The 17294-nt window shown below is 47.3% G+C and overlaps 1 protein-coding gene across 5 annotated transcripts in view; it reads right to left on the minus strand.

The window, feature by feature from the left end:
- TBC1D14 (TBC1 domain family member 14) overlaps window positions 1-17294 on the minus strand; it is a 121172-nt gene that overhangs the window by 21519 nt on the left and 82359 nt on the right. For all 5 annotated transcript variants that reach the window (XM_063619742.1, XM_055246682.2, XM_063619743.1 and 2 more), the window contains 8 exons: window positions 16961-17079; window positions 14845-14927; window positions 12001-12118; window positions 9955-10061; window positions 6313-6393; window positions 4522-4616; window positions 1380-1451; window positions 565-693 (listed from right to left, as the gene is read on the minus strand). In XM_063619742.1, the coding sequence (XP_063475812.1) occupies window positions 565-693; window positions 1380-1451; window positions 4522-4616; window positions 6313-6393; window positions 9955-10061; window positions 12001-12118; window positions 14845-14927; window positions 16961-17079 (804 nt within the window). The remainder of the gene's footprint in view (window positions 1-564; window positions 694-1379; window positions 1452-4521; window positions 4617-6312; window positions 6394-9954; window positions 10062-12000; window positions 12119-14844; window positions 14928-16960; window positions 17080-17294) is intronic.

A 17294-nucleotide genomic window follows, 5' to 3' on the forward strand; every position in this document is an offset into this window, starting at 1 on the left:
CCCCACTGTCAGTCACCACCCCCCACTGTCACTGCCTCCCACTTATGCAGTGTCATAAAGACTAGAGCAGTCCACTAAACAAATGGCTGCCTTTTAAAAAATAAAGAAGTATGGTCTTCAGTGTGTCTCCTTTCTCCCGAGCGTGGGCACACTTCACAAAGCAGGGTGACAATGAGCAGCAACACAGCTCAATTATGACATGTTCTACCTAACAGGCCCAAACATGGGCAGTGCCATCAAGCTGTGACTTTGACACCAAGTGTGTGTGTTTAAGCCGGAGCCACACTTCTTCCTACATTAAAAGAATACATTTTCAAAAATACAGGTAATGTCTTTCTGAGAGAACGTATTAAGAAACCCAGACATATGGCTACTAACCATGTCTTTTTAAGCTTCCAGGCAATACACTGCTCAAAATCATCCTCCACCTTAGAGTGCTGCTTACTCTAAACATCTCTTCACAGAGAGAAAATGTATTCTTTTTTTCCACTGAAAACAGACGAGTAAGCAACTCTTGACATTTAAAGACACAGTACCCAGGGCTCGAACACAGAGGATACTCACAAGGCCATGGTCCACTCTGAAAAACGCCATTTGACAGGGTTTATTCAAAAGGTTAGAAAAAGCAATAAAGGCATCTGCAGTATCTAAGTTCAAGATCAACACTGCTGCTATGAAGGACATGCCCTGGACCTGAGAGAGGGGAGAAAGGCACGTTAAAATCAGTGGCCACAGGGTCACCGTAGTGCGTTCATTTTAGCAAAGACAAACCTACCACCCTCACGCTAGAAGGGTCCCCAGAGCCGCCCCACTCCACCAGCCACCCAACGCTGAACTGCCCTCACTCAGAACCACCACTCTGCCACCCCAGCCACCTGGCCTGCTCTCCTTCAGTCCCCACCCCTGCTCCCGCCCCCCAGATGGAAAACCCTAAACCAGCTCTCTTAAGCCCACGGCATCTGAAATACTGCTCTTTCCTATGTGCAGTGTCCCGGTGCTGTAGACATGTGTATCTATCTCAATAAGCTTAATATCAAACCATGCATGTGCACACACATCCGCGAAGCCACAGAAGTATCAGCAGTGCTTTTTAATGGTTGCTGCTTTTAACATGGTTAAGACTTCTTTGATTTAATGTTGGAAAAAAGTCACATGCCAAAAATGAAAATTGCATTCGATTAAAAGGTGATTAATGCCCCAGAGCAGCCATGACAGCTATTTCTTTAAGAGGAAACTGAGTCAACTCACTTACCACGAGACTCTTCATACTCCTCAGCAAAAACGAAGGCACTGGCATGACATTTGCAGCTAACACGTGCTGGACAATATCTGACTTTCTTTTTAGATAACATTATAAAATACTGAGAAACTTCACTTACATAACCCACATCTGGCCGGTAACAAGTATAAGCGCCCAAAATACTGTGCAACATGTCATGATATGGACCACCCTAAAAGGATCAACACAGCAAAAACAACACATGCATGAGTACTGTTAGTGCTCAGAAGAACATCTGATGCTACTACTGCTGCCGCTGCCACTCCTGCTATTTTCAGCATTATGAAATACGCCAAGCATGATGCCAGCAGCTCTATATGCACATGGAATTTAACAAATTACCCATTCACAGCTAGGGAAGTCTGCAGCTCACGCTATGGAACTGCTCTGAAAAGAAGCTGGAGGGCCAGGCAGGAGCACCACCCTGGACAAATATCCTTTATTTGGCTCCTGCTGTATAACTGTGTTCCCTTTCAAAGCCCACCAGGAGAGCCAGGTATCCGGGGGCTCTTCAAAGCAGGTGACTGCTCAGTGTCACTCAGGCCATCTCCCGCTGTGCCCCACATCCTGACTATCCTTTCTGCCTCTCTTCCCAGGCTTATCACTCTCCTTGTTTCTGTTAGTTTTCTGAATGGCAAGTTCAGGAAACACACTCTTCTAAGTCCTGGTAGCTACCATTTTGTTTAAACATTCTCCCAGCTCTTCCACCCCTCTAACATTTCCATTTGCTCTTATAACTGCTTCCAAAAATTCAATTGTTGGAATTACTTTCCCAATGGAGCATAGAAGAAAGTGCAGAGATGCCTCACGCTGAAGTTAGCATGTGAGAAGATACTACAAAAGGACAGGCTCAGTCCCAAACACTTACTGTCTATGTCTACCAGGTACCTACATTTAACACAAGGAATAAAAATCACACATGGTGAGAGATAAGAAGTCACTCCACAGGTGACCACAGGTGGCTTACAAAAGAATGCCATGGCCCAGACCATCATATTCTAGCATGTGAAAAGAGCTAAGTAAAAGAAAAGACAGTTCCAAATCACAGAGGGACAAAAGGAAAAATAGCAATGAGAGGGTAAAAATGACAACATCCAGGGCTAGGGTGGGGGTGACAGTCTGCAGTGGCACCAAATGCCAGTCTAAGGACTAGTATGACTGTAACAAAGTTTTATCCAGGCCAAGGCTAAACAAGAAAACAAGAGCATTACACAAAACTTATCTTAAAGCTAAATGTTTTTAACTTCAAAGGGTTTCTACCGTTGTAATTTTGATCCTTCCATCTCACTTTGGTGCTAAATGTCATTTCTTAAATGAAAATGATGCGGCTGGGCGCAGTGGCTCACACCTGTATTCCCAGCACTTTGGGAGGCCGAGATGGGCTGATCATGAGGTCAGGAGTTGGAGACCAGCCTGGCCAACAATGGTGAAATCCCATCTCTCCCCAAAATACAAAAATTAGACGGGCATGGTGGTGGGCGCCTGTAATCCCAGCTACTCGGGAGGCTGAGGCAAGAGAATCGCTTGAACCCGAGAGACGGAGGTTGTGGTGAGCCGAGATCATGCCATTCCACTCCAGCCTGGGTGACAAGAGCGAAACTCTGTCTCAAAAAAGAAAAAATAATAAATGACCTTAACTGCTTTTGGACATCTCAGTTCCCCACTCTCCCCCTCAACTGTTCTTTGCTTTCTTTTTAGTACACTCGATCTCTGCTCATTAGAAAGGTTACTAAGCTACTTTCTACCAGGGCTGAGAGATCTCTACATTGGATTGAAAGACCTGGAAAGAAACTTCTTTGGCTTCCTCCTACCACCTCTTTCATCACACACTTCTGCTGCCACCTGGTAGAATATGGCCCTTTGACCTCTGGTTGGATTTAGTTGTCTTTTAGTTTCAAATTACTTTCAAAGAGATTTAATAACAACAAGCGTTGTTATCTGCCAAGTACTGTCAACGGCCCTGTTAGGCTGGTATGATCACCCTGCTACAGATGAACAAACTAAGGCTCAAAAAGATGGATTTGCCCAAAGCTAGTGAGAAGGCAATCTGTGATTAAAGCCCAAATTTGTTTGAAATCAAAGGTGAAACTCCTTTCTAGAAAGCTGCATCTCCTGGATCCCTCTGAGAGCCTGGTGAGGGGGCACATGAACTGTGGGTGGAGGGTGGGGAAGGGCCTTTTGGGCAGGTGGAAGAAAGCCTTTCCCCTCCAAGGGCAAGAAACAGGAGCAGCTCCAAGAGAGCAATGCAGGGGCTGCAAGCATGGAGTGCACTGAGGCCTATGGAGACGAACTGGGGGAAAAGGGCAGAGAAGCTGAAATCTGCCCTGTGGGAGAAGTGGGGTTCCAGGAAACAGGCTCCCAGCTAAGTCAACTGCCTACTGCAAGGCAGTGGAGTGCTCACTGGGCTCATGCACCAGACACCAGGACCAAGGCTGCTGGTAGCTTTGTAGATTCCCTCTTTCCTCTTCTGAAAAAATTTCTGAAGACCCACGTGGAAATCCACAAAGATGAGAACCTGACTGAGTAAAGGCAGTGAGAACAGACGAGGGACAGGTGCAGAGGTATTCTGCAAGAACAACTGCCCCCCCCGGCACCGCCGCCGCCCCGCAAAACCCGTTATAGGTAAGAAAGGGGTCAAAAGACCTCCAGATCAAGATGCCCAGGAGGAGGCTCCACTCTGCTTCTCCTGCCACCCAAGGAGCCTGTCCTATCTCCCACAGCCGGCTTCTGTCCCTCAGCTGCACTGCTCTCCTGGTCCACCTGCTCAGACACCTGCCACCCCGGCTTGGCCACCCACCCAGGCTGCCAGGGATTTCCCTTTCTCACACAGGCTCACTGCACTGGGCTCATCTGAGCCGAAGCCCATCACATCGCCATGGCCTTGCTGAGCGCAGGCTGCTACACACAGTCCTGAGAGCAGGGGAGTGTCCAGGAAAGCACCAGCAGACACAGCCACCCATGGGGACCCTCTCAGACCAGACCTACAGGGGTCCTGAGACATGTATCTCAAGAGGAAGACAGAATCGTCTTTTAGAGCACAAGTATGGACATAGTAAATACTTGTTGGAAAGGATCAGTTACACTTTAAACAGTTTAAATGTATTTAACAGTAACATCCACCCTACCTCCTAACACCCCCAAAAACCTAAGTACCTTTCAAACTTGACAACAAATATATGCAGTTCGGCATCTATGAATTTTAGACAAAACATACTTGAAAGCAACAAGTCACCACCACTTACTTGCTGGAAAATGCAGAGATTAGGAAATGTTCTAGAAATGTCCAGTTTAATAAGCTCCAGACTGGCTTCTCTGTCTGCTGCTGAAAAACCAGCATCTGTCAAAAGATGCCAAACATCATTACATTCCTCAAGGGCACGAATGTAGGACAATTATGAGCCTTTGAAGTTTTATAAGAATGAAACACAGAAAAAAGTTCTTCAGAAGCACACTGACCTAATCACATCTTGACTCAGAGTGCAGCTTCAGAGTATTTAACAGATTGTAGGGTTTCTTAGAGAACAAAATATCTTATGGCACCAGCTAATTCTAGATTATCATTAGATATTTTCTAGAGTCTGAAATCAAAATCTAACATTTTGCCTCTCACCAATAACAATCAGTGGAAAGCAAGGACAAGTAGCAGAATAAACACAAAGAAACTCCAAGCATAAACACACACACACACACACACACGTATCACTGCTCGATCTCAAACATCTTCAGTGTAAACTCACTAGATGTAGAAACTATTGCGGTATTATACTCGTGTAATATTTCTTTTTTCTTTTATCTTTTTGTATCGACAGGGTCTTTGTTGCCCACGCTGGCTTTAAACTCCTGGCCTTATCTGCCCACCTCAGCCTCCCAAAGTGCTAGGATTACAGGCACGAGCCACTGTGCCCAGCCAGTGTATATCTCTAACAAGTAATCATAAATAATTTGTTTTATACTTTTTAGAATTCTAATACCACAAAGACTGCAAAAATGATTGGTAAAATAATGTACTTCTTAACCAACAGAAGTAATCATTCTTGTGTGTTATGGAGAATTCTAAAGGCCTAATCTAGCAAACATGCAGTGTTCTTGTCACTGTAATTCTGAGCTCCTCTGTAAGCCAGTATTCAACTAATTCCGGATACCAGGCTACTGGAAGTCACGTGAACAACTTTAAAGGTAATGACACTGGTTATGACCAGCCCTCCAGCATGTCAGGACACAAATACCTCTCAGGAACTGGGATGTTCTATTTCTTTCTTTCTTTTGTTAGAGGGAGTCTTGCTCTGTCACCCAGGCTGCAGTACAGTGGTGAGATCTTGGCTCACTGCAACCTCCACCTCCAGGGTTCAAGTAATTCTCCTGCCTCAGCCTCCCGAGTAGCTGGGATTACAGGTGCACATCACCATGCCCAGCTAATTTTTGTTTTTTCTTGAGACAGAGTCTCACTCTGTCACCCAGGCTGGAATGCAGTGGCGTGGTCTTAGCTCACTGCAACCTCCACCTCCCGGGTTCAAGTGATTCTCCTGCCTCAGCCTCCCGAGTAGCTAGGATTACAGGCACCCATCACCACGCCTGGCTAATTTTCGTATTTTTCGTAGAGATGGGGTCTCGCCATGTTAACCAGGCTGGTCTTGAACTCCTGACCTCATGATCCACCCGCCTCAGCCTACCAAAGTGCTGGGATGACAGGCGTGAGCCCCTGCACCTGGCCTAATTTTTGTATTTTTAGTACAGACAGGGTTTTGCCACGTTGGCCAGGCTGGTCTTGAACTCCTGACCTCAGGTGATCCATCTACCTCAGCCTCCCAAAGTGCTGGGATTACAGGCATGAGCCACTACAGCCGGCCAATTTCTTATAAAAGCTTTTTACCTTTAATTTTTGCTTAAGAAAAAAAAAAAACCCTTTTCTCGTGGAGCTTTTTATGAATCCACATCAATCTCTACTGTAGTTAAGTCAACTTTCTTCACTATGTAATGAAGAATGACAAACATAATTGACTGCAGCGGCCCGCTGGTTTTAGAAGACACTCTACCTTCATTCTCCACTTCAGAGCCTCCCGTGCTAAGGGACCGCCACCTCTCCTTGGCTCGGGCAAGACAGATGTCAAAGAGCTCTGGAAGAAAAGCCTCTGGGTAAGTGTTATGTGCACAAGTATTTTTCGTCAAAACCGCCACAGAACACAGTACTATTTCCTCCAAATACTTAAGTTCAACTATAATAGACTTAATGCACACTTAGCAGGCTACTTAAACAATTCCCCCCAACTTTGCCTGAAAGTAATTTTATTGTTTAAAGACACAGCCTTAAACAAAGAAAGATTACACACATCACCACTATTTACTTCTATAACACAGCCCACCCACAAAACTGCCCTGTTTTGGTCTTTGTGACTTGTCCACTGCCTCTCCCAGACCGTGAGATCCCTGGGGCAAGATGGTGAAGCTCTCTCACTCCCTCTGTATCCAAAACACACAGCACTGGAATTGACACACAGCAACACAATCAAGGAATGTCTCACTGACAGAGGGAGGGAAGGAAGGACCAGCAAAGAATCTTCCGGTTTCAAGTAAGGACATGATGCAATTGCCCCCACCTGGCACAGGCCTAGTCTTGCTGCCTGGCAGTGGAGCAGGGGTTGGGGGAGATCCCAGGAATACACAGGAGCTTCAAAAAACAGGACTCTTGCTGGCAGAGAAGGATCATGACGGCCTCCAAATCTCCATATTTAGAACTTATTTTTGTGGCAGCTCTCTTCGGGTGGTTTAGTAATAGTTAAACAATATGACTTCACTAGCCTACACAGACCTCCACGGGTATATCCATGCCCCATTCTTCTTTCAAGGACAAGTGTGAAGGCTGAACCCACAGGGCTCCTTCTAAGCGCCCTGTTCCCGACACAGCCCCGTCTCAGGTGCTTCTGGTCATCTGGCTTTTTCTTTTTTTTTCCAAGATGGAGTCTTGCTCTGTCGCCCAGGCTGGAGTGCAGTAGCACGATCTTGGCTGACTGCAACCTCTGCCTCCCGGATTCAAGCGATTTTCTTGCCTCAGCCTCCTGAATAGGTGGGATTACAGGTGCACGCCACTGCGCCCAGTGAATTTTTTTTTTTTTTTTTTTAGTAGAGATGGGATTTGGCCGTGTTGGCCAGGCTGGTCTCAAACTCCTGACCTCAGGTGATTCCCCCCGCCACAACCTCCCAAAGTGCTGGGATGACAAGCGCCAGCCGCTGCAGCTGCCACTCCTCTGGCTCTGATGGTCCTGATCAGCATCCAGATGTCTCAGATTACACACAATCACTTGTCTATCACTGAGACTTTAATTGCAGCTACCCATGGAATTTTTAGCACTTTATTTTTCCCATCATTACTTTTGGAAAATACAGCAGAGCACATCTGCCTTCTGGGCAGTGCACACTATTTTATTAAAATGTAATCCAAAATTTAGTTTCGCTATTATAGTATCAGTGTCCAAAGCAGTAACTCAGCACGCGTGCTCCCAGGACAATCCCACGCTGCTCTGAGCTGGTGCCTCATGCACCTGTTGGCACTTCCACCTGCTGTCGGCCTCTAGGAGGCAGGCCAAGCTTTGGTCATTGTGGCAGGAGGTGGATGAAAACCACTGTGTGGCCATGGCCACTCGGGAATCACTTCCCAAGTGAGGCATTTGACAGTTCAGTCACAGAGGCTGCCAGCCTCGGGGTTCAATGGGTCAAAGTATCAAAGGGTTTTAAGTCTCCCCCATGGCTTTATTGGTGTGTATCTGGGGAATGCTGGAGGCTGGACAGCTACCACATCTTCTTCCCAGACCCCCTGCTCCAATGTCAAAGTACAAGATTGACTGGGGCCCTAAAAGTGAAGTTTTAATAGTACTATTAGGTTGACTTTCACTAAGTTTCCAATTGTACAACCACAAGAGCAAAACCTTAGGGCTCTGCAAGTCAGAACACGGGCTTCAGGATTAGCCTGGGCTAGGATCAGAGTCCTGGGCAGCCACACACGAGCCAGAGACCTGGGCACGGTACTAGCCTTTCCAGGATGCTAAGCCTTCTCTAGAGGAAAATGAGGTCAAGGTCGCACTGTCAATATCAAATAAGATCTGTAAGTAAAGAACCTAATATGATGCTTGGTACTCAGCAACTGAGTTTGTGTTCTTACACTGGCTTGGAGATGTAGTAAAACCGAGATTAAGCAGGACCCAATAAGGCGGCATTCATTCACACAGCAGGTGTTTCTTAAGGGCCTGCCACATGCAGAGACCCAGGCTGGGTGAGGGTGAAAAGGTAGAGAGCACAGCAAGTGAGGGCCCAGCTTCCCGAGCACCAGTGCTAGTGGGGGCCACCGACACTGCCCGGCTCACAATACAAGACAAACACAATGGACACAAATCGAGCCAATACCAAGGTTTGGACAAATGTCTAAGACTCATGTCTAAACATGTAACTAACTCATCAGCCGTTTAGCCCAATCCAAAACAATATGGTCCATAGGTTTTAATTTAAATAAAATCCACCCAGGTATCAGTGAGAAGCAAAAATTAAACACAAAAAGTACTGTGCATTCCATCCAATCTGCAGAGACAAGAGTTTAGAAATAAATGCTCAGTAATTTCTCCAAACCTCAACTTCTGAGGATGCTTTTAAAAAACCATTTCCACAAGTTAAACGTTATTCATCTTCTCACAGAGAGATGTTAAAATTTTGGTAGGTATGGATTTAGCCAAAAGAGGGAGTTCCGGGCCCCCACGTTCCTCTGTAGGACCGCACCGCACAGAAGCCAGTCACCAGCCAGCTGACTGACGCTCTGCGAGGAGAGACCCTGCCTGGAATGAGGCTAAGATAGCCTGTCAAGATAAGAACAACAACCCCCAACTAGAGAGCGAAGATACAAATCAACTGTTTAAACTCAAGGCCTTCGTGAGCATAAAAACCACATCATCAACTCCCCAGCAGGTCCTAGGCCCCAGAAAGAGCAGGAAGGCAGCCCCGTCTTTCCACCACTCAGATCGCAGGCAGGGAGGCAGAAGTGAAAAGAATGGCTGCCAGTATTAATCACTTAATTTGAAGTCTGTGGGCTCCTGGCACCTATTTCACTCTGGACACGCTGCAGAGTGCTCAGGACACCTGGGGAAGGGAATTCAGCCTGAGGGAGGACGTGTACACGCAAACTGAGCAGATGCAACACAGCAAGAGATCGGTGAGCATGGTTCTCACCCAGCCGACAAACTCCCAGAGCCCCAAGGACCCCAGTCCCAGCACAGTATGTTGTCCCCTCCAAGGCTGCCTGAAAAAAAATCCCATAAAATACCAACAGACACCCCAGTACGATAAACACCCTCACAGCAAGAACCACCTGCCCCTTCCACACTCACACCCCAGGCAAGCCTTGCCTTCCTAGGACTTTGATCTGCGAAGCTCAGGCACCTCCCAGATGCTTTAAGCCCTGTCTTCCAAGCCCCCTCTATTCAAGAGCTCCTGCGCTGAGCTGTCAGGTAACCGGACTGCACAGCACTAAACCCAGGCCTCCCAACTGCCCCTCTCTCCTGAAGGACACAGTCTCCTGGTCTCTCAAAAGACATAGATTCATGGCAATGGCTGCCATTCTTTCCAACAGGGCAAAAGGGAGAGAAAAAGCCATAGGGCCTGGAGGTGGACTCCCCAGGATCACGCAGGTCACTCACCGTGGGTGATATTTAACTCGTTGCCAATGGCTAAGCTCCAGACTTTGCCTCTCACACTTGGAGGGATTCCCTGCCACCATAAATCTCGAACTTTTCTAGAGCACCACCTGGACAAAAATGGAAGCAGGAGTTTGAGTTTGTTCTACACAAAGACATTTATCTACCTGCGTGCCTAGCCCCGAACCACCAAGAGCTGGGATGCACCGTTGCATCAGGCACAGCCCCCGCCCTCAGGAAGCTTAGAGTCCAGGGCTCTGTAAAGATCAAATCAACAATCCCCTTCCGCTGGCAATTGCCGTGGCAGGTATGGAAGAGCACAGCATAGTGCGGGGCACCACGAACCGGAGGCCCAGGCACACTCTGGAGGCAAGTTCTGAATGACCTGAGCACGTGAAGGATGGGAAGGACTTTCCGAGCAGAAAACACAGGAAAAAGCAATGGCCTGGCCTCCTACGGAACAGCACATAGCTGGCAGTGGGTGAGGAGTGCCAGGCAGCACTGCGGCAGCACTGGAGTCAGAAGCAGACCCCAGCAGAGTCAGCAGACGGCCGTCACGACGCCAATACAGGCTCAGCGCCCAGATGTGAGCTGGCAAGCTCTAACTGTGGAGAAGAACTGCTGACTCAGAACATTCTGGACTGTACAGAGTCCTTCAGCTCTGCTGGGACAAGGAACACACACTGCCAACAGCCTGGGCAAACCAGGCCCCCATGGTGCCTCTGAACGCAACATCGTGGGGAGCACAGGCTTGAGGATGCAGAAAGCAGGCTGCATCCTAACTCCATCCTTACCTGCAGAATCTGGACAAATGATCTCTCCTCTCTGAACCTATACCATCCTCTCCAAAGTCAAGATGATGAAACCTACACCCAAGGGCTACTGTGAGGATGAAGTGAGATAAAGTGCAAAAGCACCCAGAACAGTGCCAGGCAGCATCCGTGTGCAGTCAACGGGAGCTGCTGCGGGTCTGCATGCAATGCATTCAGACCACATCCAACCCAGGGCCCTGTAGGACGGACCACAGTGGTCTCCCTCGGTGAGAGGAGCAAGCATTCTGAGGACCTCTGTTCTTGTTACTAGATCCCATGGGAGAACAAGTATAAAGTGTTTCCTGACAGCATCAAGCCTTTTGAGGACACTGCCTTAAAAAGCATGCTCTGAGCATATTTTCCTAGTGGAGACCCTGAGCAGAGCCGCGTGACCCCTGCAGTGCTGACATGTGGGACGACAGCAGAAGGGAAGCTGGCATCCAAGCTCCCCGAATGCCTCTGTGCGCAGCCCTGGGACTTCTGCCCGCACACTGGCCCCCACCGTTCTGAACACGAGAATAAAAACAAGACCCACAGCTGCCCCTCAGATGTAAAGAGGGCAGCAGCCGCCAGACTCTGCCGGGTGCACTCTACTGGACACTGGGGTCACTATCCTCAAAGAGAGGAAGACAGAGGCCTGAACAGACAGCTGTGTGCACACAGAACCACAGGGCCCCAGAGCCAGGGGGAGGGCAGCAAAGTCTTCCCTGAGCTTTGGAGAGCACACAGGAGTTTGCTGGCTGAGGAGGTACAGGACAAGAGCACTCCAGACACAGGGCCTGGAACATGCGAGGCCCCAGGTTTAAAAGCAGCAACACCTATGGGGGGCTCCCAAGGGAGAGGGCTCTGTCCAAGTGGAGGAGAGGGGTCTGAGGGTGAGGCTACCGAGGAAGGCAGGCCACCTCACTAAGGGTGTTGCCTGCTAAGGTTTCAAACTATGTACTGACAGTCATAGGAAGTTACTGAAATTCTAGGTAAGGGAGGGGACACCGACTCATGCTTTAGAAGCTGGCTCAGGAGATGAGAAGAAGGTGAACTGCAAGGGAGGGGAAGGGGCTATCACAGTCTCCAAGCAAGGGATGGCGCAGGCTGAGCCAGGGTAGAGGGAAGAAAGATGATGCAACTTCAATTCGCTGCATCCAGCGTGTCACTGCTGGCTATGATGACTACAGCTGTGGCCCACAGATTCTAGAAAGAAATGCTCTGCAGTTCAGCCACACCCAGAGCCACATCTTACATTGTTTCCCAGTTAGGTAAGATCTCATTATTCCAGGTGAGCACAGCGTTTCCAATGCTTTCCTCGACTCTGCATCTTTCTTCCAGCTGCTTCTTCCTCCGCTGGGCTTCTTTCAGCTCTAGAAATCACAATTTAGAAAAACAACAATCTACTAACTGATATGGACCATTTCCAGGCAAGGTGATTTTCCTGTCACACTGCAAACACCCCAGGAAAACCGCCCTGAAGCAGAGCGAGCATCAGCTCCAGTGCTCACTTCGCACCCGATGGACTCCAGAAGGCCCAGGCATTACCCGCCCTTTAGTAAGCTTACAGAGTATAACATCTAGACAGGAAAGTACACAAAGAAGAATACGATTCAGTTGGCCAGGCGTGGTGGCTCACGCCTGTAATCCCAGCACTTTGGGAAGCCAAGGCGGGCGGATCACCTGAGGTCAGGAGTTCGAGACCAGCCTGGCCAAAGTGGTGAAATCCCGTCTCTACTAAAAATGCAAAAATTAGCTGGGCATGATGGCAGGGGCCTGTAGTCCCAGCTACTTGGGAGGCTGAGGTAGGAGAATTGCTTGAACCCAGGTGACAGAGGTTGCAGTGAGCCAAGATAGCACCACCGCACTTCAGCCTGGGCAACAGAGCAAGACTACGCCTCAAAAAAAAAAAAAGAAAGAAAAAAAGAACATGATTCAGTTACCACAAAACAGAAAAATCCCTGAAACTACCATCCTGATCAAAACAACCGAACGTTACTGGAACACTGGAAGCCCCTCCTGTGCCCCCAGCCCTATCCCCTTCCAAATGCAGGCTCCATGCTGACTTCTAACAGCTCGAGCATTACTTTTTTTTTTTTTTTTTTAGACGGAGTTTTGCTCTGTCACCCAGGGTGGGGTGCAGTGACACAATCTTGGCTCACTGAAACCTCCGCCTCCCGGGTTCAAGCAATTCTCCTGCCTCAGCCTCCTGAGTAGCTGGGATTACAGGTGCCCACCACCAGGCCCAGCTAATTTTTGTATTTTTAGTAGAGACAGGGTGTTACCATGTTGGCCAGGCTGGTCTCAAACTCCTGACCACCCGCCTTGGCCTCTCAAAGCGCTGGGATTACAGGTGTGAGCCACCACGCCCAGCCTTGAGCATTACTCTTAATCTACAAATAGCAGCTCTGAGAAATACCATGCATTTAGTTTACATATACTTTTTTTGTGTGTGGACAAATTTACCATTTTAAGTATACAGTTCAGTGGCATTAAGAACATTCATACTGCACAACCACACCACCATCCATCACCGGAGCTTTCTCATTTTCCCAAATCAAACTGTCTCCATTAAATACTAACTTCCCACTCCCCGTCTCTCCAACCCCTGGCACCCACCATTCTACTTTTTGTCTCTGAGTTTGACTGCTCTAGGGACCTCACGGAAGTGGACCATACATTATTTGTCCTGTTTTGATTGACTGGCTTCACTTAGGGTATCTTCAAGATTCCTTCATGTGGCCGCATGTGCCAGAATTTCCTTCCTTTTTAAGGCCAAATAATATTCCACTGTACATATATACCACATAGTTATATATATATATATATATATATATATATATATATAGAGTTGTTTTTTTTTTTTTTTTTTTTTTTTTTGAGATGGAGTCTCGCTCTGTTACCCAGGCTGGAGTGCAGTGGCATGATCTCGGCTCACTGCAACCTCCACCTCCTGGGTTCAAGCAATTCTCCTGCCTCAGTCTCCCAAGTAGCTGGGACTACAGGCATATGCCACCACACCTGGCTAATTTTTTATTTTTAGTAGAGACAGGGTTTCTCCATGTTGGTCAGGCTGGTCTCGAACTCCCGATCTCAGGTGATCCACCCGCCTCGACCTCCCAAAGTGCTGCAATTACAGGCGTGAGCCACCATGCCTGGCCTTTTTTATTTTTATTTTTAGAAAGGCAGGCTGCTACACGCAGTGCCTCATTTGGATGTGTCTGGACTCCTGGAAGCTTGACGACTCTACATTCTCCTATGAATGGAGCCGTCTGGAGGCTCTAGCAGGGGAGTGCAGCTACTCATACACCCTGACTGAAGACCGGTCCTCTATCAGGGATGGTCATTCTCTTTGACCAAACACTCAGCTTCGGGAGGGACGCACATGGAGTGCTAGTGGGGAAGGGGACACCGGGCTAGCCAGTAGAGCAGCCGAACCAACCCTGGTGATCAATGGAGTGACAGATATGACAGCCAAATCGCCCTCACATCCATGTTATATATTTTTAAAATCTCCTAGAAAAAGAGTTTAAGTGTTGCAAGGAATGTTATCAAAATATCTTCTTGGAAATTTAAAAAACAACCCAGAGAGGGAAAGAAATGTATGTGTCGTTGATGGCTGAAACTTTCTGTAGTCTAGTATTTCTATCTTACACAGTCACTTTTCTCACGTCAGCTCAAAGTGCTTTTCTCTTGAATAAAGCTACCAGGAATGGATAGTAGCCTTCCGCAAGAGACACAGGCACCCTGCTCCAAAGCCTGGGGCTTTACAGCCCGCCCGGGACAGCCCTGGGGGCTTCTGGGATGGGAGAGGCCTCCTTGCGAGGCTCCCAGCAAACCCTGCGGTCTCACCGCTTCTCCCCTCTGCCTGCCTCAATGTCCCCCCGAGTCCCTGCAGTCCGCCCATGCCACCCTGCAGCCCCGTTTTCACTTGTCAGGGACTTCCGCATGCATTTTTTGTTTTTGTTTTTACTGGAAGACTACAAATTTCAAGGACTGAAGTTCAGGTTCTATGACTCCAAATGGTAAAAAGAAAATAAGCAGAAAGACACAAATCCTGTGCTGCCTGATCTAACCCAGCAAGTGTGAACCCCATTACCTCGCTTTTTGGCCTGAACCACCATTTCTTCATACTGTTGTCTGTGCTTCTGAGCTTCTTCAGCTGGTTTTGCTGGGAGATTTCTTGACAGGAAATAAATGAGTTTTCACCATTATAAATACCACATAAAAGTCTTTGAGAAAAAAACCTGAAGCATAATTTCCTAAAAAATATAAAGCTCAAACACTAAAAACTCATTTTTTTAAGATTACACAGTTCTTTCACAAACTTTTATAATACTTTCTTACAAAAACAAAAACAAGTTCACTATAAAACAAATGAATGTGGCTCACGCCTATAATCCCAGCACTTTGGGAGGCCGAGGCGAGTGGATCATGAGGTCAGGAGATCAAGACCATCCTGGCTAATACGGTGAAACCCTGGTGAAACCCTGTCTCTACTAAAAAATACAAAAAATTAGCCAGGCGTGGTAGCGGGCGCCTGCAGTCCCAGCTAATCAGGAGACTGAGGCAGGAGAAAGGCATGAACCTGGGAGGCGGAGCTTGCAGTGAGCCGAGATCGCGCCACTGCACTCCAGCCTGGGCGACAGAGCGAGACTCCAACTCAAAAAATAAATAAATTAATTAATTAAATAAAAACGAATGGGCTGGGCGCGGTGGCTCACGCCTGCAATCCCAGCACTTTGGGAGGCCGAGGCAGGAGGATCACGAGGTGAGGAAATCAAGACCATCCTGACTAACACATTGAAACCCTGTCTCTACTAAAAAATACAAAAAGCAGCCGGGTGTGGTGGCACGTGCCTGTAGTCCCAGCTGCTCGGGAGGCTGAGGCAGGAGAATCGCTTGAAGCCAGGAGGCAGAGGTTGCAGTGAGCCAAGATCGCGCCACTGCACTCCAGCCTGGGCAACAGAGTGAGACTCCATCTCAAAAAAAAAAAAAAAAGAAAAAAGAAAAAAAAATGAATGATAAAGATTAGCAGGAAGAACATAACAATTATCCACAACTGCAATAGTGATAAACACTTAATCTTTTGGTATATTTTCACCCCACACTCCAAAGAAACTTTGATTTGACTGGAATACACTAATAACTGTCAACACTTAATTCTTGAAGCAGGGTGCCCTAACAGCATTTGTTACATGTATGTATGAAGACATTTCCTAACCAGATTTTTAAAGTGAACAGATTTCATACTAGCTACGTGGTTCATTTGTTTTTTGACATATACACAGATGTGCACCTTAGTTCTAAGCATCTTGGTATACCTTCAAAATCCATTTAAAAAAATACAATTCGTGCTCTCTTTCAGAAGCGTGCTTGTGACTGTACTGGCACTAGGGTAAAGGTAGAGCAGGAGTGTCTGGCTGCCTGTGTCCCTCACACAACAGGACCCACATTCACTGGGACATTTTAAACGACCATCACTTGCTGCAGGAGAGTCCGCCAGTTCACCTTTCAGAGCATGAAAACGACTGGTCTTCAAAGGGCAGAGTCTTTTCCTGATGGCCTCTAACTGTCCAGTACTCCATTTCTCTCCCCAACATAGAATTTTCAAGGACAAGAAAACAGCAGAAGACACACTGCTTCTTTTTTTTTTTTGAGACAGAGTTTTGCTCTTGTTGCCCAGGCTGGAGTGCAATGGTGTGATCTTGGCTCACTGCAACCTCTGCCTCCCAGGTTCAAGTGATTCTCCTGACTCAGCCTCCCGAGTAACTGGGATTACGGCACCCACCACCACACCTATTTTTTGTATTTTTAGTATTTTGTATTTTTAGTAGAGACAGGGTTTCACCATATTGGCCAGGCTGGTCTCGAACTCTGGACCTTAAGTGATCCACCGCCTCGGCCTCCCAAAGTGCTGGGATTACAGGCATGAGCCACTGCATTCAGCTGACAACTTATTTTTAAATGCTAAAGTAAAAAGAAAAATTAACTGAACGGAAAATCCTGGTCAAAACTTCTATGCTACAGGACAGTTTTCCAAATTGGTCATTTAATATCATTACAGAACACATGTTAATATAGGGAATAAGAAGTGATTCTGGCTTACTCTTCTTCCCTTTTCTGACCCTAGTTTTTCTCTAATGAAAAGGTGCTTAGCAAGTTGTACTTATTTCCTAAAGCAAACACTCTAAAGAGAGTCTTCTTAAACTCACGCTGGTCTGTCCTCGAGGATGAGTGCGGTGGTGGAAAGTGGCTCAAAGTCAAGATTCTTCCTCACATTCTGCTTTGGAGAGGGTGGCTTGCTAGGTCTTCCAGCCTTGTCTTCATATTCCTAGGACAAAGAAACCAGGGATGACTCCAGGTCCTTTCAGACAGGATGAAGTCCTTCGGAAAGCAAGAAAGTTGTTTTGTCATGAAACTCTTTTAAGCCAATTTCGAGGACAATTTGCCAAAAATCTTTCCTGCTATTCAGAATGAAAAGCCACTGAGTAAAGGGGTCTTTCTGGAGATGGAGTCTCGCTCTGTCGCCCAGGCTGGAGTGCAATG

The sequence above is a fragment of the Symphalangus syndactylus genome, chromosome 16, assembly GCF_028878055.3.
Source record: "Symphalangus syndactylus isolate Jambi chromosome 16, NHGRI_mSymSyn1-v2.1_pri, whole genome shotgun sequence".
Classification (NCBI taxonomy): Eukaryota; Metazoa; Chordata; class Mammalia; order Primates; family Hylobatidae; genus Symphalangus; species Symphalangus syndactylus.